The 27,747-nt window shown below is 44.3% G+C and overlaps 1 protein-coding gene across 1 annotated transcript; it reads right to left on the bottom strand.

Annotated features, from left to right (window-relative positions):
- Window positions 1-7,339: 7,339 nt before the first annotated feature.
- cdh24a (cadherin 24, type 2a) lies at window positions 7,340-26,625 on the bottom strand (the record flags this gene model as incomplete). The annotated part of the gene is made up of 13 exons (XM_080860016.1): window positions 7,340-8,224; window positions 8,441-8,840; window positions 9,538-9,742; window positions 10,252-10,629; window positions 10,983-11,100; window positions 11,685-11,806; window positions 12,944-13,080; window positions 14,209-14,465; window positions 16,546-16,727; window positions 19,269-19,436; window positions 19,652-19,771; window positions 20,013-20,307; window positions 25,828-26,625. The coding sequence occupies 13 exons, from the start codon at window positions 26,623-26,625 to the stop codon at window positions 7,340-7,342; spliced, it is 4,065 nt and encodes a 1,354-aa protein (XP_080716142.1).
- Window positions 26,626-27,747: the final 1,122 nt, after the last annotated feature.

Raw genomic sequence — 27,747 nt, 5'->3', positions numbered from 1 at the left:
AATAGACAGAGCCAACCAACTGCTCTCCCTTCACGACCTCAACCAGTACATCTCCTTCAAGCAAATATACCCAGGTTCAAAAGTGACACATTTTAAGAGGTAATCCTTTGGTTACAAGTTGTAATTCACAACCAAATAAAAATGCCTTAAAATATCACAATTTTTTAAATTTATTGTTATAATTAACATGTAAGAACAGGAAGCTTGTTCAGGTGGTCGAGAGGGTGGTATAATTGGCATTTTATGCATGAAGTGGATTGGTGGACAGTGGCATACCTAAGGAATGTCAGGTATGTCACATGACCCTGGTGCCTCTTGTGGGTGGTGTCTCTGAGCAGTTTCTATCAGACAAGCCATCCTTGAATAGTGAAAATTATTTTCTTCAGATGTATCTCGATAACACACTTGGACTAAAACGACTGGGGTGGTATCCTTGAGAGGAAAGACTCTTTGTCATTTTTGGTGTTTAAGGTGTTATCATGGGCGTCGTTAGGCCTTGGTGTTCGGCAGTGTTTGGCACAAAACTATCAAACCTCTCAACCGCTACTCACAGCAATACAGCCCAGGTTTACATTGCCATGAGCACTGCCACAATGTAAATTAACCTCTACCACACACCATAATAACACACGCATGAATATTACCAAATTCGCACACATTTGAGCTCCATCAGTCTGGAAAAGCCTGAGTATGAGAGTATGTCAAAGCGAAAGGGAGAAGGTTTAAGGCCGCATCAGTGCTATCACTATCAGAAGGTCACACGGGAGCAAGAGGCAGAGAGGTGCTTTAACTTGCCGTCACTTTAGCTCAATAAGCTGTTCCTGCATCTCCAACAGATGTACTTTGCTGTGCAGACAAATGGGTCCCGAACACAGTTTGTGACACACTGTCCACATCAGTTGACACGGTTGTGCTGATGATGTGCCAGTTAATAAAAAATTGAGGAGCAAAAAACTCCTCATATTTGCAGAGGTGCTACCCTATGCTTCAAAAAGTAAAAGGGATGGTTTTGGTAGATCTGTTATGAGTGTATGTGTCAGTGATGTGCTATTGAGCCCAGGGCACTCGCCCAATACCGTGTATGGATAATGCAGCCTTGGGTATAACCCAATCTAAATTTACTTTCTGAATAGGATCTCGCCTTGCTCCAATGGGGATTGTTTTCAGTCATTGCATTCCAATGGGTGTAGACTTTGGGTTCATTTTGAACCATTGGACCAGCCTCTAACCAATCACCATTAACCCAAACCCCGTTGGCAGTAAGCCAACAATGTCCTTGTTGTCAAGGAATAATTGTACACATTCTTCTTGTGCCAGCTTCAGTTCTTCGATGTTTGCTAGTGTTGGTAACTACAGTTTAACGCTGCAACTGCCACCTTACTTAGCCTCCCCCACTGGTCACTAATTAGGGCAATGGGTGGGCCCAAGGGCGTAGGTTTGGTCTCAGCATTGGAAGGGACACTGCCCGACAGACCCCCCCACCCCCACCATAAATTAAAAAATGTAGTTGATGTTATATTTAACAGGCACACTTTATTAGAATATATTAACATTTGTGTACTAACTTGTGGAACTTGGAACTGATTTAAACATAATAAGAATAATAAACCCTTAGTTTAAATAAAAACTAACCGTTCTCCACATTTCTTGACATCACATGTTTTTGTTGTCCTTTTTGGATATCCCAAACATGAGTAAGACCTCATCTCAAGCTCTGATGGTCCAGCTGCTTCTTCCTCAACCTGCACTACATCTGCATTGGATTTCTTAGTTTCCTGAATGCATTTCAAAAAATTGCCTTAATGAACAAAATGACCTAATGATAAGTACATGCAGTGCATTTGTTTGTTCTGAAATTATTGTAAATTGTAATATGTAGGTAAATGGTTAAGGTTTTATGAAGCTGTACTAAGCCTACATCATCTGGATTGCAGTGCAATGAAATAATGTATTCATGAATTATATGCTACATACATTTGGGCATCCCAATTGATTGCACCTTTTTACTACCTTCAAGTATAACATGTATTCTCAAAATAGCCAGTGTGATTGATTACATTCATGGGTAAAATTGTCTAAACAGGGTAGGGTAGCTTATCCTTCTGGCTTCAACAAGACGAGATGTAATGCAAGCTAAAGTTACATGCCTTACACACTAACAACTTTCAAAACGTGTTTCCATTGTACAATGGGTGGCGATTTAGGGTTAGCAGCTTCGCAATGTGGGTAGTTTTCCGACTAGCTAACTAACAGCGACCTGGGCTTTTTGATAGCTCTATGGGTGGAAAAAACTTCTGGCATCTCTTTTCTTTTTAGGTGGCTTTTCAGAGCACAAAAGGGTCAAAATATCAATGCTGAGACCAAACGAAATACTGATATGAGGCGTTATTATATCCTGGTTTCTGACTCTGCTACTTCAGCCAGTTAAATGACAGCATCTTATCTCACAGGCCCGAGGGCGCATTGGAAAACTTAGAAATGTATTTCTAACTCTTCTGGGCGACGAACAATGTATTGATAACAATACGAATGAGTTTGCAAATATATTGTGCAAAATATTTTTTTTCTCAAATTAACAAAATATTGGTAGGGACTTTTTTGTCTTTCCCAAACTTTGTTCGTGACTAGTCCCTACCAACCCTATACAAACCTACGCCCTTGGGTGGGCCAGTCTAATCTGATGGATGACATTGGTGTGAAAATGCTTTGATGGAAAATGTGTATATGTTGAGCTCTATTTTTCTGTAGGTTACAGGCAGACAGTGGCGTCAAGTACAGTGAGATGATGTTTTTTTTGACGATGAGTCCAGGAACATCACCGACATCAGAAGGCTAGGTAGAGTATGCCTATTCCATGAGCACCTGTGTTCTGCCACATATTTTAGCCGTTTCACTAGACACACAAAAGGAAATGTCACTGATCCATCAAATGATGAGTTCTGAGGCCCTGTGTTTGCAGTTGTAAACAAATGTTCAAATCTCCTCAAGAGTGCACTGTGTACTTGTTCGCAATGGAGTGACCTCAAAATTAGTTGATGAGGAGATGCAGCAGTTCTCCAAGTCACCCTCCTGGTGATTGAACCATCACAGTCTATGTAGTCAGACCACTGGCTGTCAGTGTGAAACCAGCGCACACAAATTCGATCAAAAGTCGTTATCTCTGTGTCTTTATAGTCAGATGTGGATATTTTACCCGAACAACTATTCAGCAACAGCAAACCATCTTGTTTACTCCTTCAGTGCTCCATGTTTTTTGCCTTGAGTTTATGTTTCAATGTGTCATATCTTGCCATGATTACATTATGCTAGGCATTGTTAAATAGGAAGGGCTTCTGTCTCTGTCCCTACTTGCCTTTCTGCACTGTCCTCTTTAAAAAAATATGCCATCCCCACAATTGTGATGCACATTTAAAAAGCACTGTATTTAACTTATTGTTTGTCATTTATCATGCCATTATAAGTGTGGACAGAGGATCTCCATATGTGAAATCATATGGCATCTTACCAAAGCACAGACTGGCAGTGCTCTGGCTTGCTCATGTGCTTTTAAGTTAATTAGCTGTTACGTTTTTAATTTGAATTTGTTATGTTGTTGAATAAGGGTACCCAACTCTACACCTGGTCTGATCTAGCACCCGACAGGCTTTGGTGGGAGCCAGCTGTGTACCTGACCTGGCTGGCTGTGCCATGCGGACGCGCCTGAAAGGCTTGATTAGCTCTCTGAGAATAAGGCTAGGGCATCCTTATCCCTGCTGTGTAAGGAATGAATGAGGACTGCCAAACGCCCAACTGCCCAATGTTCCCAAATGCACTGTTAGAGTCAAGAGACTGTGTTTTAGAATGATTGTTTTCATCATTTAACATTGGCTGTAGCACAACAAAGCTCTAAAGGCCTGTTTTAAGACAGTCTATTTGGCTGGATGTACGCTGGCACGTAGGTAACAGCCCTTGCAGTTGTTTTATCTTGTCTGGTATTTATTTTGAAGTCAGTTATGATTGTTTATTGAGTTTTGATTGCTTTTATTATATCAGGGATGTATTCTGATGGCTTTACCATTTGCAAAACTAAATTGAATCAATAAAGCAAATTGCGTCCTGATGAGGAGTGTTGATGTGTGCTTGGCAAGGTTGCATGGTTCTTGTTTTGGGGATTTTCATACAGTGCCCTTCAGAGTTTGTGATGCCCCGGAGTTTTGATCCTTCACTGGGTTTCTCTGTAATGTTTTTCTCACTTCAGTCAAACAACTGCAGTGCAGACCTGGTTCATGTTGTGCTGGTTGTCAATCACAGAATTTTCCAAAACACAACACAAATAGTCAAGGAACAGTTAGATCTACTGCATGTAAGTCAGACTTTTTATATAGAGGTCTTATTAGCTTTTGGCCTGGCAAATGTTTATTGTTGAAAGTTGACTTGTTTCCTTTTCCATTTGTAACATTTTATTTCAATGGTTTTAACGGTTCAGATCCTGTAACCTGTATCTCTGTCAACGAATGTAATTAAAAAAAATATAAGTTGGAAAAACACACTTAGATTTAAAGCCTGATTTCTTGCATGTAAAATAAACAAAATAAATGTCTGGAGTCTTGCCTATAACATTAAGGTCTCTAGTTTGAGGCTGTTGGAAATGGCAGTGCATGCTCACTGTTGCACAGAAAATAGTTCCTTCAAAGAGAGGTAATCGGTGGTAAAAGGCTCTAAATGGGCCACAGTTAATTAGTGAAAGCTAACTGATAGTGTTGCCGAACTTTAAACTGAATGCATCAGACGAGATCACAATGTAAGAAGATGGCAATATTGCAACGGGTTCTGGACCGTGTTTACCAGGAGCCCTTTTACAAAGTAGACTATAGTGCTTCTTCTGTTGTTCTAAACATTTACATTTGTTGACACATAATTGTAGCTTGTCAGACATGTTTTAAAATGACCAAGCCACATTCAAACTGACTCTTATATTGTAAACCAGTGTGTCATTTTGAGCCTGTAAAAAAAGAATGAGTTTTGTTCCATGACTAAGTAAGGCAATGTTATTTTTGTCTAGATCAATATAATAAACACTTTCATTGTGGAGAATGTATTTATTGTATTTAATAAAAGTGTCCAAACATACGTAACATGTGATGTATTCAATATAATAATCTAAATCCGACCAATGGAACTAACAAGTTCTGAGCTAGGTACTGAAATGAGAAATGATGAGCTTCCATTGTTGCTGACATTCTGATGCTGTGGTGTGACTTCTGGGAGTAAGAGAGGTCAACTATATTTTCTATGGAAATTAAAGTTTTCAGATGAAAATCTGGGTTTTCTCAGTGGGGTACTTTCACTCCTTTTCCCAATAGGATATGGAGGCAACAGTGAGGAATCCGGGGGGAGGGGGGGGGGGGGGAGTTGTGTACTTCAAGAGCATATTTGGTTTGTCTCAGGTAACCATTGTTTTCAACGTTTAAGAGATTGAAATCGTATCCTTTAAATGGCTTTTTTACATATAACTATTATGAGTCTCGAGTCTTTCTTTATGGGGTTTAGTCTTTTAAAACATACATTGTATTCTTTTTCTAAAAGCCTGCCAGTATATGGGTCCTTATGATATGTGTCCACTAAAAGGTCTAACGTGATGTGGTTAGTTGTCCCCACCAAAACTATTGTTAAAAATGGATTCAGTTTTTTTGCTTTGAATCAACACATTGCTGTATGTTTTTGATAAAAAACAGGAAACTGTTTCAATGAAGACAGCCCCCATAGGAAGTGACTAGCAGTGTATGGAAATCCCCATTAAACGGGAGTTTACAGTGATTGAATTGTAATCTGTTTTCAGTTAATTAAAATGGGATTTCAGGAGAGATTCAGACTGCAGTTGAGTGTATCTTTACCTCCACATTCCCTGATCATCTGATTGTTAATGCACTATGAAAGGCTATTTTACTGACACACTGACAAATAAATCCACAGGGACAAGTCTGAGAAATCTCATTAATTTGTTATAGAAGATGAGAGATTTTATTTTGCCTTGAAGGTACTGACAGAGGAATAGTTTGAGATTGGGTTACAACATCCGGAATAATGACATGAGATCCAGCAATGACAGATATAAAAAGATGCAATGGTCACAGCTTATTGATTGTAAATAGATAGTTTTGCCCGCGGGATGGCTGAGCCTAATTATACTCAAAGAAGTCATGTTTCTCATCACACCCTCTAGACTAATGGTTCTTTACACTTCAACAGTAAACTGGAGTTTTGTTTGACGACAGGTCTTTATTCAGCCACAAAGAAAAAGTTCAAATCCATTCTGCAATGTGGCATATATATATTTTTTTTTTTGGTGGTATAAATTCTACATGTAATCTTGCGATCAAAAGACAGCGACAGATAACACTTCCCCCTCCTTTTTTCACTCCTGCTCTATTATCACAATGTCATCATTGCATTTAAAAGATTTGTATTTACATATACACAGTACACAGTCCATATCAGAGACTACAATAGGAAAACACTGGTGCTCTTACTACAAAATGGTTATTATTTTCTTGGGGTGGGTCACAGTTGCATAGTGTGTTATCAATTTGACTACTGTTTCAACAACTATAAGTGTCATATCTACATGCCAACTTCCAGGTGGTTCTCTTTCTGAATATCACAAGTCTGGTGGTCTGCACTGAATGACTATTAGCACAAAGCAGCACAGCACAGCACAAGATATAGGACAATTACCAGCACACAGTCTTCCTGCCAATATTCTGGTCACCCATGCACGAAATGGGCGAGAGCGACTGTGTCTGAAGTGTGATTTCAAATTCGATTGTCACCGATTTAGAACGTCATTGAGTCATCTCAGCCTCTACACACTCTCTCGACTGGGGAGGGAGAATACTCTTATTAATACATCAATATTAATATGTCAGATATCCTACATATTTCATGAGGCCTATTTTCCAACAATGCAACTTGCTGGCATCGAAATCAATATTTCAGAAATGAGATGTTTCATAACTTTGGCTTTGAGTGCTAAAGTGAATTATTCACATTGCTGTTACAGAAGAGGTCTAGAAGTGAATGAACCTGTTACTCGGAAGGTGTACCCTAAATTATAGTGTGAGGGAGTGGGTTGAGTTTGCATACCTTGCTGTGCTTGTCTAAGGTACTGATATTAAAGTCTAAAATATTCACTTTGTCTTGAGTTATGCACGCAAGTTTTCAAAACTTATTGCCTTTGGAAGAACTTCACCTCAGTGCACCTTTACCTTAAATCTTCCCCTTTCTTTTCTCTCTCTCCCTCAATCACTCTCTCTCCCTCGCTTGCACTCGCTTTCATTTCACCAGCCTTCCTTCCTTGCCTTTAAAGTTCTATTCCCTCGCCCCGACTGTCTTCCATTTGCACCTCAGTCGCCACCTCCTCCACCTTTGGTTTGTCATTAAGTCCTTCCCCCTCCAAATCCTCGGTTTCACCTCTCTCAGATGTCTCCTCTTTAACGTCCCCGTTTTCCCTCACCTTTTTCGCCTCCTCCTTTTCATGTTCCCTCTCTTTGTAAATTGCCACCAGCCTGTTGAACTTCGGCCCCCATTCCTCTATACCGCCGGCGTTCTCAATCTCCCTGTCTCCCTCGCTCTCTAAGGAGCTCAGGGACCCTGCCTGCGAGCCGCTTCCCTCCAAGCCGTATGTTTGCACAGAATCGTATGGTGGCTGCAAGGGGTCAAAGGTTACCTGAGCCAAGCGGTGCTGAAGGAAATCTCCCATCCTATTTGTTAAATCTGAGCTAGTGTTGTCACCGCCTCTGGCAGCAGCCATGCCCCTGCCCAAGCCCCATGCTGCTCCATACCCTAACATTCCACCAGGGAATGGCACCATTAACTGTGGGGCATAGTCCCTTCCGCCAACGGCAAACACACTCAGCATGCCCACTTTCTCCGTGTACGCAGGAGTACTTGTGGCGGGGATCCGTCCCCCTCTGTACAGGGTTCCCTCCATTGTCCGATGTTGCTTCTCAATCTCTTCAGGGTTCAGGGTGGCGTGGGTGGGGATGATATTGTCTGTGTATTTGTGGGAGCCCGTGGCCTTTGAGGACTCATCGGTGGCGGTCGGTGGCGGCAGAGGAGAGCTGGACGTCGTCGTGTCTATACATTGTGGAGAGGCCTCCAGCTGGCTCAGGGAGGAGAGGCTGTTGTTCTCCATGCAGGAGCCACTCTGGCTGGAGCTCGTCAGAATTAGAGTTTGATCGGAGAGCTGAGAATAAATAAAGGAAATGTGTTTGTCACGGAAGATATGTATGTAGAAGGTATGTAGAAAGACATTAAGGATAGAAGAAGGCTGAAAATCAAAGACTGCAGAAATGAACAGTATGAGAAGATTTTTCCTATGCACAAAGACTGGAAGAGACACAAGTGTACAGTGACATTTACCTGCACATGTAAGTTTGTGTATATCACATTCCCAACCTACCTGATCTTGGTTAATTATCTGGCTATCAGAGGTGGCTTCACTCCCTCCCTCACTCTCTTTGGGATTGCTGTCTGTGGACCCGTCCGCTGCCTTGTGTTCTGACCCGTCCTGGCTGCTAGGACATGCTGGCCTGATACAGACAGAACCAGGCTCCAGTGGGCCATAGTTGCCCTGAGTCTGGATGACCATTGTCTGTTCAGTCCGGTTGCCAGCGAGGCCGTAAGGCAATTTAGCCAGGTCGAGACCCGTGTTGAACGGACCATGGTTGTTTTTGATGACGGGCAGTGTATGGATGCTGTAGCAGAACCTGCCATACATCGGGGCTGATCCAGGGCGGCGATGATCCATGCTTGCATTCTGGCCCCAGCTGTAGGTTCTATCCAGGTTCTGTTGGGAATACCTGCAGAATGGGAGAAACATCATTCTATCATAATGCTCAGACGTTGTTCGTGTTGTCGAGTGTTGATCTTAGTGGGCTGTGCAGCGAAAACTGAAAGCATGCTTGTCTTCTATTATGTCCCTCTGGTAAACACTTCAGTTTGGATCAATTGAACACAGATGAGTGCAGTCTGCCTTAATAGGGAAGCTCAGTTCATTTCCATTTTAATGAATGTATTCTGCTCTATAATAGAGGAGGTAATTGTGTTTGGAAGCAGGGATTTGAGAGAATAAATAACAGTAGAATGAATGTAACGCTTGAACGGAAAAACAAATGCTGGCAAATGCATGGCATGTGAGAATGTGAGTGGGGGTTTGTTGTAATTTGTTTGCAGACCAGGTACATAGCCAGAGGTTAAAGTAACATGCCATGACAGGAAGGGTGAGCTGATTTAATTCCCTAGAGAATGTTTTCATTTCATCATTTCTCTCTCTCCCTTTCTCTTTCCCTTTCTAATTTTCGCTCCCTCTTTTACTCTCAATTTGTCTCTCTCTCCCTCTATCCCCCCCTCCCTCTATAGTTTTCCCTCTCTCTCTCTCTCTCTTTCTATTTTTTTTCTCTTTGTATCTTTTCCCCCCACCCCCTACTCTCCACCCTAATCCCTGTGGAATAAAAAGCCTACTTCAAAATAAAACCCCCTCAGAATGTTTTCACTCACATGTTCCTGCTATCTAGGAGCCGGTGGCCCTTGAGCGCGCTGTGTGGAGCGCTCTTTAGTGCCACAATGTCGAAGGCTGCCGTGTCGGCCTCCCCTCCCCCCTCGTCATCGTAGGTGATGATGTTCTCGTGAATCTCGTCCTCCTCCATGGGGGAGAAGACGTCCCTCTTCTGTCGGCGCAGGGACAGGGCGAAAGCTGCTACCACTGGGGGGTGGGGGGGTGGCACACACAAGGACAGGGAACATTGTAATGTGACACATAGTTGTAAATCAAACCTCTAAAAAACCATGAATTGCAATGCGGCCCCTTGATTATGCAGGGACCCTATGGAATTGTAAAAAAATTATTTAGGCCAACCATGCTCATTTTGTGTTGATATTGTTTCGGTGACCGCGACACACCATAACACAATGCAAAATAGAGAGGGGATAAAACAGACGCACATGGGAACAGAGTGTTGAGTTCACAAACAGATTGTACACACTCCAAAACAGAAATGTGAAGTGGCACTCTCTCTCGCCGGCCAAGAAATCTCTCAGAGGACACTCGACTGACAGAGACTAGCGAGGACGCGGGGCAGAGACAGTGTTGACACAACCTAGACAAAAACAAGCAGAAGAAAGGGGGTGCCAACCAGACAGGCAGGAAACCCACCAACCGTACGTGGAAAAAAAAGGAGTAGAAAGGGAAGAACAAGCCTGCAAAAAGCTCACCCAGGAGAGTGGTGGCGCAGCCCAGGATGGCCAGCATGGCTGCCGAGCTGAACCCCAGCAGCGGGGAGGCGGATGGCACGGGCAGGCACACCGTCTGCCTCTCCCACTCAGTGGCCGCCGGCAGCAGCGGAGGCCTCGGCTTCCCGCCGCTCTTGACCTGCCACTTCTTCTCCTCCACCCACATGCCCCCTCTCAGACAGGGGCAGACCACCACAGTGACCGTGGCCGTGCTGCTCAGGTCGGACGTTCCGTCCTGCATGACTATGGGGACTCTCAGGGTGTGTAAAGAGGAGGAAGAGGAGGGCGAAGAGGAAGAGGAGGAGAAGGAGCTGGGGAGAGGCTTCAGGGCTGTCAGGAGCACCAGATTGGCTACGGGACCTGAGGTGGTGATGAGAGGGGGAGGGAGAGGGGGGGGACAGGTGAGTCAAAGGAAGGATGTGAGAGACGAGACATATCACAGCAACAAAGCAGTAGTTGAACAGTTGATGCGACGTGGGGATACAGTCCAAATACAGTCCAAACAGGGTGCTGCGGTTTGGAGACATGAATAATAGATGGACAAACGAAAGAGAAGGGAGTGCGTCTATAGATGAAGAGATCTCACAAATAATTTACAGACTGCCTTCAGAGTGAGCCGGGTGGAACAGGTAGAGATGAGGAGACAGGATCGAGGTGGCGGAGACACAAAGAGAGAGGGGGAGAGAGAGAAAGAAGAGAAAAAAGGAGCCCACCTCCTCTCTCTCTGATGCTGAAGTTGAGAGCCGCGCTGGATCCCGAGGGAATGCTGAACTGAACGGGTGAATCACTGCCACCTTGGTCTCTATCTACTGCGTGCAGCACCTGCACTACCTGAGACACACAACACACACATACACACATGTACCCACACACATGTACACACACATGTACACACACACACACACGCAAATACACACACACACACACACACACACACACACACACACACACAAACACGCACACACACACACGCACACACATGTACCCACGCACACATGCACACACATGTACCCACACACACACACACACACACACACACACACACAAAGATAGAGGGGAGTACAGCAGAATTAGTCAGAGTAAAACATCATGGTGCTGACATGCATTCACCAGCACGCTCCTCCCCATCAGCCTCAGCGCGGCGATAACAAACGCTGCCAGAGAGAAAAGACAGTCTGACAGCCTGTGAACAAACAGGGTGTCAGGCCGGATGTGTGGCTGCAGTCGAACGCCACTGAACCGCTAAAGAAGCCGCTGATCTAAAATCATTAAAAGGGGCGCCCCGGTGGGTTGGAAGTGTCAGGTCGCTCGTCCATCTTTGGGGAAGAGCGGGAGGTTAAGCGAGAGAAAAAGGAAGGTAGAGAGAAAGAGAGAGAGAAAGAGAGAGAGAGAGAGAGAGAGAGAGAGAGAGCTACCTGTCCAGGGCTGCTGGAGTCGCACACTGCTGTGGAGTACTGCCTGTCCAACTCGGGGGCGTTGTCATTCAGGTCCAGCGTCTCGATGGCGACACTGACTCTGGTCACCTGGCTGGGGTTGTCTGAAAGGGAGAGAGGCTGTTACACAGGTAGATGTTGTGACAGCCTTGACAACCAAAACAGACCCTGTTTTTTCCCAAATGAAATGGCGGATGTCACAACACAACTGTCATAAAGGCTGGATGCTGATCTACACTGAACACTTTCACAATAGTAAATTGTTAATGCACTGGAGTTTCTATGCATGCAATACAAACCCAACCATTTTTCAATTTTTAATGAGCAAAAAATATAAAATCAATAGAAGGCAGAATCAGTTACACACCAGATTGCCCGATTCAATCAAACTGTTTTCCACTAGGGTCCCACTGGATGAGTTGCAAAACAGTGCAATATGTATGAGACTTACATCTGTCATCATAAAGGGAGACTATTAATAGAAATATGACTTAATGGGTGAGTAGAATAAGCCACTCCACTAACAGCCCCGTTTATACCAAAACTAGTGTTTATTAGCCTGTACTAATCTTGTCTGATGGTAGCGTTTCTCAAGTCAACCTCACATGTCCTGGGCACATGACGCATCTCAGCCTTCACACGGATTGATACTATTTGGGGAATTCACTCAAGGACTTTTAAGGGGGCGGAGGTATAAAAAGACGTAAATCCTTGCATACGCTACTGCGGAGTATAACACAGACCCGGCAAGCAAAATTTAAACTATTTAGTTAAGCGTTGCCTGTGAGACAACCATCCAAAATATCTTAGTCAGAGGAATTTTCAATATATCAAATATGCAGAAAGGAAAGTATCACCCAAGTGCCTTTTTGCACAGTAGCACAACTTTTGAATACATGAATACTGAAAGGTCATTTAATCATTCTTGCCAAGTTCCACGGCTTAACCGTTTTTCAAATATTTCTCCCCATTCAAGTCAGAGCACCAACGCTGAATGAACAAAAAACTAGGATAACAAAACAAGAACAAAAACAAAAGGCATCAGGGACCCTGCTTTTCAAAGAACAAAAAACATATCCCTGACTAAGGAAGCAGGTCCTCTTTGAATTTGCACTTTAATTGGGAAAGGGAAAATGTGGGGGAAACAAACACACACACACACAACAAATAAGGTTAATTTGGGTAAATTCTATTAGCGTTATGGAAATAATCCTAAACCCAGTATGGGGTAGGATAGCTACCTCTCTGTGTTGCAATGACGGTGATGTTGTGCCACTGCTCTCGCTCCCTATCCAGCTCCATTGTGGTGGTGATGAGGCCATGGTCCGGGGCGATGCGGAATAGGGCTTCAGGGTCGGACTCGGGGTCAATGGAATACCTAAGAGTGGGAACGGAATTGAAAAATCAAGGAGAGAGAAAGATCACCAAGGTTCAAATGCATTTCCCACTGTGTTGTGCATCATATTGTTTGTGTGCCGGAAATCTGAGTGCAAGTGTGTATTTCTGTGTGCTTGTAAGATATTATGTGTGTGTGAGGTTACAAGGTGTGTGTGAGGTGTACTTGAAAATGTGTTGCACAGTGTGACCATGGGTCTCGGTGTGTGTGTGTGTGTGACACTACCCCTGTTATACTGTGTTTAACACTGTGTGTGTCAAATCATTACTGTGACCCTACAGTGTTGTGTATGCATATTTGTACTCTCTATTGTGTGTAAGGCATGTGTCTAAGTCAGGTCAAATTTGTGTCTTGTGCTGTGTATGGGTTTCAGTGCAGGTACTGTGGTGTTTGAGCCTGCCGCGTGTGTGTAACAGGTCTGGAGTGTGTGAGCATGTGTGTGTGTATTAGGTCTGGAAGGTGTGAGCATGTGTGTGTGTATCAGGTCTGGAGGGTAAGAGCATGCGTGTTATAGGTGCGTGTTACAGATCTTGAGTGTATAAGCACGTGTGTGTGTGTGTATCAGGTATGATATGTTTGAGCATGTGTGTGTGTGTGTAACAGGTCTGGAGCATAAAAGCATGTGTGTGTGTGTGTGTGTATCAGGTCTGGAGTATGTGAGCACGTGTGTGTGTGTATCAGGTCTGGAGCGTATAAGCACGTGTGTGTGTGTATCAGGTATGATATGTTTGAGCATGTGTGTGTGTGTAACAGGTCTGGAGCATAAAAGCATGTGTGTGTGTGTGTGTGTGTGTGTATCAGGTCTGGAGTATGTGAGCACGTGTGTGTGTATCAGGTCTGGAGTGTGTGAGCACGTGTGTGTGTGTGTCAGGTCTGGAGCGTATAAGCACGTGTGTGTGTGTATCAGGTCTGGAGCGTATAAGCACGTGTGTGTGTGTATCAGGTCTGGAGCATATAAGCACGTGTGTGTGTGTATCAGGTCTGGAGCGTATAAGCACGTGTGTGTGGGTATTAGGTCTGGACGGTGTGAGCACGTGTGTGTGTATCAGGCCTGGAGCATATAAACACGTGTTTGTGTGTGTGTGTGTGTGTATCAGGTCTGGAGCGTGCCTGATGTTGCTACTCTGGCCCGTGTCTGGGTCCACGGCGGCCACTCGGCCGACGGCACAGGCGGGGGGGCAGTTCTCCGTCACGTCCAGCCGGTAGCGCGAGCGAGAGAAGCGCGGCGGCTCGTCTGCGTTCAGGACGGAAACCTGTACGATGGCCCGGTCCTTGAAGGGGCCCTTCCGCAGGAAGCGAGTGTCGACGGTGGGGTTCTGCACCTCCACTGTGAGAGAGTAGGAGCTCCGCCTCTCATAATCTAGCGCCTGCAGCCCAAACAACACCAGGCAAAGGCTTTAGCCACTCATGAAAAAATGCTGTAATGTGAGGATGCTTTCAAAAATATGTCTTTCAGTGAATAGTTATTCTCATCAAATGACAACACACAGGTAAGGTCACAGGTAGGCTGGTTCAAGCATCTTTGGTGGATTTGGTGGATTTAGACTTGATTATTCTTGATTCTTTCTGTCTTCTCATCTAATCCCAAATTCCACCGGTCTCTGTTACTTCTGAGCTGAGGGGCTTTAGTTTTTCTCTACAATGTGGTCCGTTACTTTGTTACTTTCTTACCTTAACAGCATATGTCTCACTGGAATACTTGAGGTGTTCTAAAACATTGATACAAATATGGTCATAAGGATAGAAAATAAATGTTTTGTGAAACATCTATGTCTAAAGCTTTTACACAGTACTGTAAATCACATCACATGTAAACCCCAGCAATGTATTATACTGCAGATACAGTTCAATATAAAACAGGCATACACTTTGAAATAATCTATGGTAAATGTTGTTATGATGAAGGCTGTGGTTTCACTTATATTTTGTGACTTGTCTAGGTCTCTCTTATTAAATTTTAACTCATTTCAAAAATGTATCCGAGTGTTAATCTCAAGATTGAGGCATAACTTCTACAGATAATTACTTCGTAGATCGAGGGTACGTTGCACTGCTGCACATTTCAATTCCATTCTGCCTTTGTAGGTCATCATTCCTTTAGCAAGGCTTCATTGAAAATGGGTCATTTTAATGTAACTAAGGACAACAGTTGTTCTAACAAGAAGTGCACTGCAAAGGAAAATGCATTTGGGGGAACTGGGAGAAATAGCATCGCTCAGGTGGCGTTATTTCTGAAGCACATCAGTAATGATAGCAACAGCAACAGCAGCAGCATCAGCACCGGCAGCAGCATCAGCAAGGGAGGGGTGCAGCAGTTCCAAAAAGAGGGATGAAAGGCTTTGCCATCAATACTGGGAGAACATGTTAATCAAAATCTCCTTTGCTCTCCCTCTCTCTTCCTCCTAGCTGTCCTTGCCTTTCTTCTCTCTCCTCTTTCACTTCCTTCCTCACTGTCACTCTTTTTTTAATTCCCTCCCGAACTCTCATATTTGTTGCCCGTTATCAATAACTTCAGTAGTTTTTCGACACTCTCTTGATTTGCTGTTTGTTATTGTCTCCATCTGTCATTTACGCACACATTCAAGACACAACACCACACACACACACACACACACCCACACCCACACATTTGATATGCGTACCTTTGAACACTGCGGTAAAGACAGACTGCCACTGCACCACTGTCTTTGTAAGTACTTATCAGGGCAGAAAATAGCTTACTTCTCATTTTACGCTTTAGTTATTTCAATTCAACTAAGAGGTGGAAATTCACCATTTTTTTCCCATTAGTTTCAGATGAATTCGCCAGGTCCTTTCATACACATTTCCAATCTCAGTAGCATTGTTGTTAATGAAAGGACTGTGAAGCCTATGTTGTGCCCTCATCACCATTCACCACAGATGCCAGAGGGAGACAAAAATTGCACTAATATGTTTGGTGGCAGAGTATCAGCTTAACATTTCAACTAGGTGAGGAGTTGTACAAGCTATTTAATCTCCTCCCTCTCCCACCCCTTACTCCTCTCCTCTCCCCTTCTTTACCTTCTACCTCATTCTGAAGAATATCAATAGCCATCTACAGAACAGTTTTCCTAATCTTTGACATTGCGAGGCTCCGCCATCTTTTTAAAAAGTCATACATGCAGACACATAGCACGCACACACATATACATGCATGTACAACCGTCCACACATACACACACACATACACACAAACCCACACATGCTGTCATCCCACTTTAATTTAATTTTCCACACATATGCACACAAGCATGCAGACACAAACACACGCACACGCACACGCACACGCACACGCACACGCACACGCACACGCACACGCACACGCACACACACACACACACACACACACACACAAACACAAACACAAACACACACACACACACACACACACACACAAGATTCCCAGTTCATTACGCTGCTGCCCACCTTGTTTAGTAATATGACAGCCTCTTGGTTCAGTCCAGTAATGTTGAATGTGTCCTCTCCATCGCCGTCCACAATGGTATATTCCAGCTTGGCATTCTCCCCCAGATCAGCGTCTGTCGCCGAGAGATGCCCGACCTCCACCCCTGGTATCGCCAGCTCAGACACCGAAAAGGACCACACACCTTTGAACAAAACAGAGAACGAAAGGGTGGGGGTGATAGAGGGAGAACAGATGAAAGAAAAACAACAGAACAGGGACCCATGTGGGTAAAAGGAGAGAGCGAGAAAAGATGAAAGCACTTTGCCCATGCACCTGAGAAGCTGCACATGGGCAAGTGTTTGTAGTGTTTGTGTATGTGTGTGTGTGTGTGTGTGTGTGTGTGTGTGCGTGCGTGTGTGCGTGCGTGCGTGCGTGCATGCGTGTTTGTATGTGTGCGTGTTTGTATGTGTGCGTGTGTGTATGTGTGTGAGAGATTGAGTCACGTGTCAGCCTCCCAGTTTATGTCACAAACACGGACCCAAGATCATTAGTGCACAGACTGAACTGGAGGCAGTCGGGGAGGGATGCTGGTTGGTGTGATTTACCCAAGGCAAGGCAATTTTGTCAACTAATAAGTCATGACCTTAATTAAAGCAGCACAGAGGAGGCATATAAAGGCTAATAAAAGTCCCCTGCACTCTGGGAATACAATATGGCTGGGAGAGCTGTATATTAGCAGTGCTTACGGCGGTACAGAGAGAGAGAGAGAGGCGAGAAAGAAGGGAGAAGGCCAGTAAAACCAGAGAGGCGACAGTCAGAGAGATTGAAAGAGGAGGAGAATGTGTGAGGGAGAATGAAAGATAGAGAGAGGGAGAGGAGTTGGAGACAGAGAGAGATGTATTGTATGTCTTGGAGCGTTATTTTCTGCAGAGATTTTTTGCTGTCTACTGAAGCAGAAAGCGCTGAACTTTGGATGAAATATTAATAGAATGGATTAGAGACTCCCCAGTATGGGTAGAGACTGATATTATCCGTCTCTGTTTTTCAGAAGGGAAAAGGCGCCTGAGTGACGTTCTAAGGGAGAGACCTGGCAATTAGTCAACACTCATTACCCACTCCATAATCATCATCAGTGCCACCGCAGTCGCCATCATCATCGTCATCCCCGTCGTTGTCATCATATTCATCATGAGAGCTATCACTTTGATCTCAGAGATAAAAAACATGCGAGTGAGATGAAAACCAAGCAGATAGTATCCGTCATTCTGTTAATTACTTTAACCATCGCGGGATGCTGAGGAGAGGTGTTTTCTGGAAAATGACATCCAAAAAGAATTCTCACTGCCACAGAGGTTGCAGCCCTCAGTGATGTATAGTTTCAATTAATGAGATTAAATAAGGGCTCCTATTCCAGTTAGGTCTCCTCTAACCCCTGTGGTCGTCCTGGGGATGGAGAAATTACAAAATCTTTTCTGGAACTTGCCAAAGTGTGTCCACACACACACACACACACACAAACACACACTTATCCACTCACCCCGGCATGCTTTTAGCACTTTGAAAGAGAAGCTAGGGGAGGTCGTCTCTGACAGAGGACAGCTGTATGTGGGTCACTGAGCAGGGTTCAAGTCTGCAAGACTCTTGATCCTCAAGAAATAGGGGATGTGCAGTGTGTGTGTGTGTGTGTGTGTGTGTGTGTGTGTGTGTGTGTGTAAGGGTGAGGTGGGGGTGGTGGTGAAATATAGCTTCCAGTGCCGCAGAAACTGACACCTACTATGACACCAGGCTGAGGAGATGACAGGCCACTCCACATGAGTCCTTAATGCATGAGAAGACATCTGGCTGGGCTCACAGATCACACATGCAGGGACATACTTCAGTGCATGTCTACATCTTACATCCCTTCACATGTGATGAGATGTACTGTACGTATATCGGCAACAAAACGAAGCCTCGAGGAGATAATTTCCACTCTGGGATTCCGCCTGTTGCTTAAGGGTCCGATGACATGACTGCATCAATATTGAATGTGTGTTTCTTGTTAGCACTTCCTGGATACATGCTGGCGGTAATGGCTGACTAAGCTGTTCCTTTTCATTTGCAGTTACACAAGCCGTCTGCACTCACACATCCTTTTAACGCGCTCACCCTCATTCACAACCACATCTACCGATTTACCAAACACTGTCGTTCCGAGAACAGGCTAATTGGGCTTTCTAGTTTATCATGTTTGTTGTTTTCCTGACGCTCCTGCAGTGTGGGTGGCGTACCCATGTGATGCTAGGCAAAGCCGCAGCTTTCTTTGTCATAGCCCAGGGATGAATACGCTGATTAGTGTAGCAGCCTCCATATATACGCATAATGAGGCAGCCTGAAGGGAGCTAAGTGCGCAAAAACAATGAAGTGCTATTTCATTTGTAGTAAAATAAATGCTTTAACTCCGGACTGTTTCGAAAGTCTTATTTTTTTTACAAGTCCCTTGGTGTGTTGGAGTAATGCCTTTGACATAATGACACTTAAGGGTGAGAGAGATACAGAGAGCGTGTTCTCTTTGTCAAAGTGCGGGGCAGGTAAGGCAGTGGAACTGAGGGGAATCCATTACAAAAGGTTACATCATGCCGATTCCGAGACACATAGCCTCACAAACACAAATATATGGGATGAGATGACGAAAACTGGTGTGGAGAAGTTTTCCACATGAGCCGGAGGCAGGTGTGACAGCGCCTCGGAGGGGGACACTCACTGTGAGCGAAGCGGGGAGGGTTGTCGTTGACGTCGCTCAGGTGAACGGTGACAGTGGTGGTGCCCGTCAACCCCCCCTGGTGGCCCCCCATGTCTCGGGCCTGGAGGACGACGTGGTACTGGTCCTGCGTCTCCCTGTCCATCTCTGGCACAGCGGTGCGGATGATACCTGCAGCGCAAGAAGAGCGGGATAAGAGCCAAATCTCTTTCCCCAGCTCTTAGCCCAACTAACAGAAGCAGTGGGGATGTGACAGCCTCATCCATCTGTGTCAGTTATATCTATTGGAACAGAAATTCAGTGTCTACGTGCGTCAGTTTGAAGCTATGTGTACAGTGCTGTACACACAGACATTTTGTCAGGGGAACAGGAACACGGAGATTCACCTGTCTGGGGATCCACTGAGAAATACTCATGGCCATGAGTAAGAGTGTACACCAGTTTAGCACTGTTTCCGTACGTAGGGTCATCTGCATCTGTTGCTGTTACTTGGAGGACAGATGTACCTGTGAGAAAGAGAGGGAGAGAGGGAGAGAGAGACAGCAGATAAATAGCAGATTGAGAGAAGGAGAGATATACAGAGCATGAGGAAAAATGGATAATACAGAGAGAGGATCAGGGAGATAATGGATGGATGTGGATGGTACATACAATTCATGTAACAAAGTGCGTGTATAGTGCTTTGTTTTGGTCAGTTTTGGTATTATAAGGGTGAGCTTGCTCTCTGTGGTGGAAGGACTGCAGTACCGATATTGGCCATCTCTGGTACGGTGGCACTGTATGGCCCATCCAGAAACACAGGCGAGTTGTCATTGATGTCCTGTACGCGTATGATGAACTGGGAAGATGGCTCCAGGGCACGTCCAGTCTGATGGTCAGTTGCCGTGGCAATAAGTCGATACTGGTCCTTCTCCTCACGGTCCAGGGGCTTCGTTACATGAATGTTGCCAGTCCGCCCGTCAATCACGAACACTGACCCCGCCCCTTCCCCTTTCAAAGTGTACTTTGTGCTCCCATCACCCTTGTCCACGCTTGAGTGAAGCTTTGAAAGAAGACAGGAGAGGTGAAAAGAGAAAACGAGAAGGAAGGAAAGAGAGAAAGAAAGAGAAAGAGAGAAACAAAAAGAGACAGAAAAGGTTTCACCAAATTGATCCCCTCAATTAGAAGTGCCAGACAAAATCGACCAATCTATAAACTCCAGATAAAAGCAGACTTAACACTCTAAGGTCCAAGGCCTTTTAGACTTTTCTAAGTTGTCTGACATGCCTTGATGTTTTTGTACATTTTGCTTAACTTAAAACATTGATGCACAAATGGAATATATGATTCTATTCTAGACGACCTCAGCAATAATATCATGTAAGTAAAAGGAATGTAGTAAAAAAAAAGCTTAATTTAAATCAAATGTAAACATACCCTTGGAAAAGCCTTGTTTCAGAGGTGCTCAGACTTTTTACATAAACACATTGTAAAGATTTATTCACAAGACTTTTTATTTCTGAGCCTTGTAAACATAGGTGTTGGCTAAACACATGTTAGTTTAGCATTCAGAAAGTATGTCTTGTTTCACTACCACATATTTATAATTTCAGAGTGTCCTGTACCATTCCTAAATCTGTGCCCCTACAAATGCATATTGATGAGTTGGTGTGAACAAACCTGTGACACCTCTCGCAAAGACAAAGGCCATATCCTAATGGCCCTAGAATGTCTTTGTGGCCCAAACCCCCTGGAGTGAATCTTGCCACATCATGACCCAATGGAGATCACTGAATCACCATCTCCTTATCATATGAATAGCTGTCATTTGCTAATGGGTGGGTCCTTAGCAGCAGAAACCCCACTCAGATACTAGAAAGTGCAACACATCAGTTCTATTCCCCTGACAAAGTGCTTATTTATTTTAAAATTTTGAACTGTATATATTATAAAAGAAAAGGGTTCAATGTTTCCGTGGTTGTTCTTTTTATGTCTCTAAGACGAAAACTCGCGGAGCTTTACATTTTTTTTGACAAAAAAATAAAAATATCCCGTACGAGGGATATAGACCTTAGACAGTGAGCTTCTCACCGGTGCTGGAAAATAAGCTTCTTTAAGTAAGTAATGAACCAACTGAAATTAACAGAAAGCTATGGAAAGTGTTCAGCTTAAGGCATGCTGTCCAGCCAGTCTACAGTGAGATGCAGCAGGTGTGTGGAGACCAACTGGGACCTACATGAGTGATGAGGCATGGCACTAATTAACTCACTGGACCACGCCAGTCACTGGGGTATTGTTGGAACACGAGCACACAAATGTACAGAATCACCCTGAAAACTCTGCACATTATCAGAAAACACACAACACAAAACCCACATGTGCCCCCTCGTGTTCCTCTCTCTCTCTCTCTCTCTCTCTCACACACACACACCCACACATAGATACAATCACACATATGCACATGTACACACAGGCACACACACATAGAACCACACACACGTGGGTGGCACATAAAATCACATACACACACTCCGACAGCCTGCACGTCCATCTGTGTATCGCTGTCTCTCTTTCTCTCTCTCTCTATCTCTCTCTCTCCATCTGCCTAAATCTATCTTTTCCCCTTTCAGTTTGTCTGTACCTCCTTCTGTCCGGAAGATTCGGCTCCTTTTTCCTCCTCCCCAGAAGACTTGCCATCTCTTTCCCTCCTCCCCTAATTTGGCGTCTCGCTCCGTCCTTGTGGCAGTCACTACCTCTGCTGTATGTGTCAGACAGTCTTCTCTGCCATTCTCCCTCTTCCTTCCTTCTATCATCCTTCTTTCCTTTACTCCCTTGCTTTAATATTTCTGCTGCATGGGAAACTGGTATGTTGAGGGAATTAAGATCTTGTTGCTGAGCTTGGTCAGGGTTAAAGCCCACGGACAGGGAGAGAGAGCTGAGGAGATTACACAGCCCTCAGCACTCTCCAAGCAGACAACCTCTACTCCTTTCACCCACAGCCACTCACACACTCACACACACACACACACATGCAATCTCCCTCTCTCACGCATTTTCTATCTGTCTCTCGCTTATGCATGCAAACGCATACACACACATGCTCTCTCTCTCTCTCTCTCTCTCTCACACACACACACACACACACTAACACATTTAAATGCACGCAGACTTACATACACACATCTACACACACTTTCTCAACCCCCCTTAAAACTGACTCATGCGCTGCACTGCAGACCTAAAAAAAAAGACATAAGCAGTCCATCCAGCTGGCGCCTGAAGCCCTGCTTCGCAGTAAGTGAAGATGGCATTTCTGATATTTGACTGAGTAGTGCGGTCCTCCTGTCAGTCTGCTCACTCGCGTGGCTCTACCTCTCTCTCCACGCTTTGTGGCCACCTGGCTATCAGGCCCACAACAATCACAGCACCACAAGCTTCAGATGCCGCATTACTGTAATGTGACTGCATGTATATTTAGATCAATGGATTAGCAGGATAAAAAAACATCTTCATTTGCATGCTTCAAACTGTTTAGCGGGCTATGTGTGTGTGTGGTGCTTGGGGGGGGGGGGGGGGGGGGGGGGGGTGGATAAATGAAGTATTAGACAGTGGAAGCCACATGTGGTATTTTGCGGATGCTGTCACCAGGCTTGGTGCCGGGATATGTGAGGTGTGTGTGTGTGTGTGTGTGTGTGTGTGTGTGTGTGTGTGTGTGTGTATGTATGTGTTAAAACTGCCATGTGGGAGGACGATATGTGGGAGAGCAGTATAGGGAGTAAAACTGAATCTATTTCACAGTTCATCAGGCGGAGGAGACTCATCAGTGAAAAGAGAAAACCACACTGAGATGGAGCTCCCGGCAGATAAGGTGTATGGTGTCAAATTTCACTAATGCTAAATAAGTCAAAACATGAATAAAATAATTCAATACATCTTCAACTAACACTAATACTAATTATAAGAGTATTAAGAATAATGATAATGATCATGATAATGAAAATTAATCATCATAATGATGTTTAAATTATGAAATTGAATTATACAATTATTAGAAACAAAAACTATATCAGAAGGAAAAAGCAATAGGTATCAGTCAGGCGGTAAGATGCTATTTTTTTCTCTTGGCCCTCACCTTGTGTTCATTTAAGAGCTCCAGTTTCCCAGGGCAGTTCAAGGTAAAGAGCACATGCATGTTTCATTCTCCTAATGTTCTCGTCTCTTTGAAAGAAGCCATTTGCTGCTCCAGAAGGAGGAATTACCACACCCTCAAAGCCAAGGGGTCACAGCAAAGACCATATCTGTGAGGTTACATGACTGGAAAGATGGCAGATCTCTGGATAGGGCTAAGATGACCTAGCTTTGAATCAGGGAGAGAACACTTTGCTGCCATATTCCCTTGGAGACACACACACACACACACACACACACACACACACATAATACACAAACACAAAGCAACACTATACCCGTGTGTGTATGTGTGTGTGTGTGTGTATATGCTGTATAGGTACTATGGAGGAGACCACTGAAGCTCTCGGTGGCCTTGTGTGTAACCATTAAAACCATGAGTCACTGTGTGTATCATGCCCCTCCAGTCATCATGTGTTTGTCCCTCTTGTGCATATTTTCCCGTCCAATCCCAGGTGGCATGATGTCATCATGTTCTTGCAGCCTTTTTGCCCTTCGTGCGTTCATGGTCTGAAGAAGCTGCTGCAGCCAGAGCCCCTTTTGCCCGGTGCGTGGGAGTTAGCCAAACGTGTCATCACGCATGCTAATTTGTTAAGGCTAGCTGGAACTGGCAGTATGGAGGGTTAGCCCGCTAATGGACTCAGACATACCACTTTACAGTGGGGCAGAATCACTCAGAGAGGCAAAATGCTAAAACCGCTAACTCAGAATGCTAGAGAGATAAACACACACCCAAGATACGCTTGCTCAGTATATCCGCACTGATCCCTCCCCTGCTTATCCTGTCTGTGTCTTGCTAAGAGTTTTCTTTGTCATTCGAAAAGCCCAAACACACCTTGGGATGTTTAGTCTTATGTTTAGTCTGCCCTGGGAATTTGTGGTTGAATAAAGTGGTGACTTAACTTCAGTAAACCCTTCGATTTTCCCATCATTGCAGCCAATAACCCACTCCCTCAGCCCCACATTCTGTGCCCACAGTTTCCTTACATTTTATTTGAGTCCTTAGTTCTCACATTCTCTTTGAGTCTTTCTCTCTCTCTCGCTCTCTCTCTTTCTCTCTCTCTCTCTCACCCTCCACTCTTTCTATCTATCTGTCTCTGTGTCATCCGTTCTGTTACTCTATCTCCCACTCTCTCCTTTTCCCTTCCTCCCACTCTCACTCTCTCGCTCTTAGTTTCTCTAATTGCTCACTCAGTCCTGCTGTGCATCAGCCCATACAGTAAAATATTTTCACTGTGGGGATGAAATTAATCCAGTCCATAAGAACGAAACAGACACCAAAAAAGAAAATGTTTGAAATTATCTCTGATCAAGTTCTCAGCAGGCTACTCCCACTCCTGTTCTCTCTCTTTTAAACAGCCCTTCCCTTCTCCTCCTACCACCTCCATCTCTCTCTCTCTCTCTCTCTCTCTCTCTCTCATCTACACACTCTCATTATATCATATATCAGCATTATTTTCATATTCGGCCTGTGCATATCTCCCCTTTGGATACCCACTATTGGGGATTCTCCTCTCAGCTTATTCAATACTACTACTTTTATCCACCTCTCAAAGCAGAGACACGTTCCTTGGGAACGTACCCTGCAATATTCCCCCCATCCGAGCATGCTGATATATCGCATTAAGCCCCCTCTCAGATAACACAGCTCAATAAAACGATCCTAAGCAACCTGTGTGAAACAAGGCTGTTACGAGTCCCTGACATCATAGCAATCACGAGTGCTTCAGAGAACCGTGAACTCTGTGGGGAAAAAAGCAAGCTTTTGTCCCCACACCTGTATCTGCACACAATGCCAAAGCAAGAACAACAAACAGGCATAAATCTCAGCCTACTCGGACGAGCATTTTTTTTCTGTAACAGTAGGTTGGCCCATGGTACAGCAGCCAGAGAAAATAATTAAACATTTATAAGGCATTCACGGTGCTGGTGAGATTCCAAATAGTTTAAAATACAGTAGGCTGCTCCACTGGCTTGGCAGCAGTCCAAGCCACAATCGCAGCTAATACGATCCATCAACAGAGCTTGTTTCTCATCTGTGTACAAGTTGCTTATGGGTATCCACAAGGCATGTAATTGGATACACTGTACCATGCCACATCTGCATATAAATCAGTTTATTTCTTCCCCTGCCATACACTGAGTTTAGTGGCATAGGGGGACCAAACTAATCAAATAGCCTCGATTTGCTTGTTATTAAATTTTTGAAATACAACTCATTTTCCACTTCCCCTGAGAGTTTACCGCGGAAGTCCCGAAAATGAGTTTACACACTTCGATTATGAAGTCATAAAATATTACCACTTCTTTTGCTGAAACTTTTACACCTCCCCCGACCCAATCACACACTCCATCATGTTTACTGCCAGCCAAAGGGGAACTCAGCAAGCCTTACCCGTCCGATCAGCACCGGCTCCGGCCCGCTGTACTCCTCGATCACGAAGAACTGGTTCCAGGTCCAGCTCCTTCTTCCCCGCGAACGGGGCCGCTCACCCTGGCCGACTCCTTCAGCCAGCTTCGTAACGACCATGTGCCATGTGCTGCTGCTACCACCCCCACTGCTGTCTGTGGATGAGGGGCCCGCCCCAGGGCCCACTATCTCCTCAGCATCCCCACCCACCGCGGGCCACAGGCTGAGAATGTGACTGCCTGTTGCCATGTCGTCTTCGCTTGTGGAATCTGAGGGGATTTGGGGTGTTGCAAGGACATCGTCTGCTAATCCACTTTGACTTGCTGATGTTTTATAACCCACTGGGTCTCCTGAGGCCCCTTGTGCTGAAGCGGGGGATGCTGGGGTTTCTCTGATTTGAAGGTTGGAGCCTGGAGGTCTCTCTGATTGGGTCAGACGCAAGCTCCCGTTTGATGTTTCATTGTGAGGTGAAAAGTCTGCACGAGCAGGATATCCCGGAGAGCCGTCCGCGTTCCCTGACAAAAACTTAACTCGCGCCTCAATTTCACGGGCCCTTGACTCAACTTCCGCCCCTGGGCTACGATTGGCCAAGTCTTTGAGATGTGCTGAGAAGTTTTCATTTTGTCCGTAGCCTAAACCTCTTAGTTCGGCCTGAGTTTTCAGCTCGGCCTCAGTCACTTGCACTCGGGACCGTTTGCTCTCAGCCAGGGGCACTGAGTCTTCCCCCCTAACCTCCGAACAAATAAACAGGCCAACAAGAAGCAGCACCGCCCAGGAGCTCATATTACAAGGCTGTCTCACTTCTCAGGAAGATGGCTACAGGTGATGCAATCAGACAGAGCCTGGTGACGAATGGTTGACTCCCTCTTTCATCCTCTCTCCCGAATCTCTTTCCTTGTACTGCTCTCTTCCCGTGATCTCATTGTAATTCTCTTACACCTCTCTTTTCGCCTCTCTTCTTTCGAATTTCCTTTATTTTCTCACCCATAAACATTCATACAGTGTACATAAGCTGTGGGACTCCCTTAGTCTTCAGTAGAAGCCTGCAAGGAGAGATAATTGGATGACATGATTAGAGTAATCACCATTGTCTTTAATTAGGTAAGGAAGTAGAGCTTATGAAGACAGCTGAAAAAGATGTAATTTCATGGTACACTAATTAGAGTCTACGGACTGTTTTTAATATTTAATGTTGGTTTGTTTTTTTGTGTAATCACGATAAAGTGCACCAGGCAATATTTAATGTGCTTTCAGGATGACAGAGGAGTCTACCAGTACAAATGAATGGGAATGTTTGGTCCCATGTTGTGTTAACATTCACATAAGTGAGTACCCTCTTATAACTATACTTATTACAGTGTACCTATGCATTTAATAAATAATAATCCATACTCCTTAAGTAGATAATAATACATTTTACTAACCCTAACCTTGACCCAAAGGGCAATTTGTGAAATGATAATATAATATAATATAAACAGCACACTGTACTAACTTAGTAACTTTGTACCATGTACGTATCTGTAAATACATATTATTTAGGGTGTCCATGTTTTCCCCATGTTACTATTAATGTTGAATATTATGGTCAACTAGAGTTGATACAAGTTTTAAAATACTAATTAAAAGTATTTGTTTTGCTCATCTCATTCATGTTAGAGATTAATAACATAGAATATTAGTTACCACAGTAAGCTTCCTAGTGAAGCATGAAATTATATATAAAAAAGCAAAAACAAACAAAAACGTTTCACGCCAGCACAACATTGATGCCTTCAAGAATACTAACTCACTCTATTTTTATGCTTGACTGGCTCAAACAGTTGTTTTCTAAACAACCTTGATGCAGTCATAAATGATTAAATACTGGTGATATGCGATTGTTTATTCCATGGCAAATTGCAA

This window comes from Sprattus sprattus (assembly GCF_963457725.1).
Source record: "Sprattus sprattus genome assembly, chromosome: 2".
NCBI classification, from domain to species: Eukaryota; Metazoa; Chordata; class Actinopteri; order Clupeiformes; family Clupeidae; genus Sprattus; species Sprattus sprattus.
This window is presented reverse-complemented; position numbering and strand designations above follow the sequence as displayed.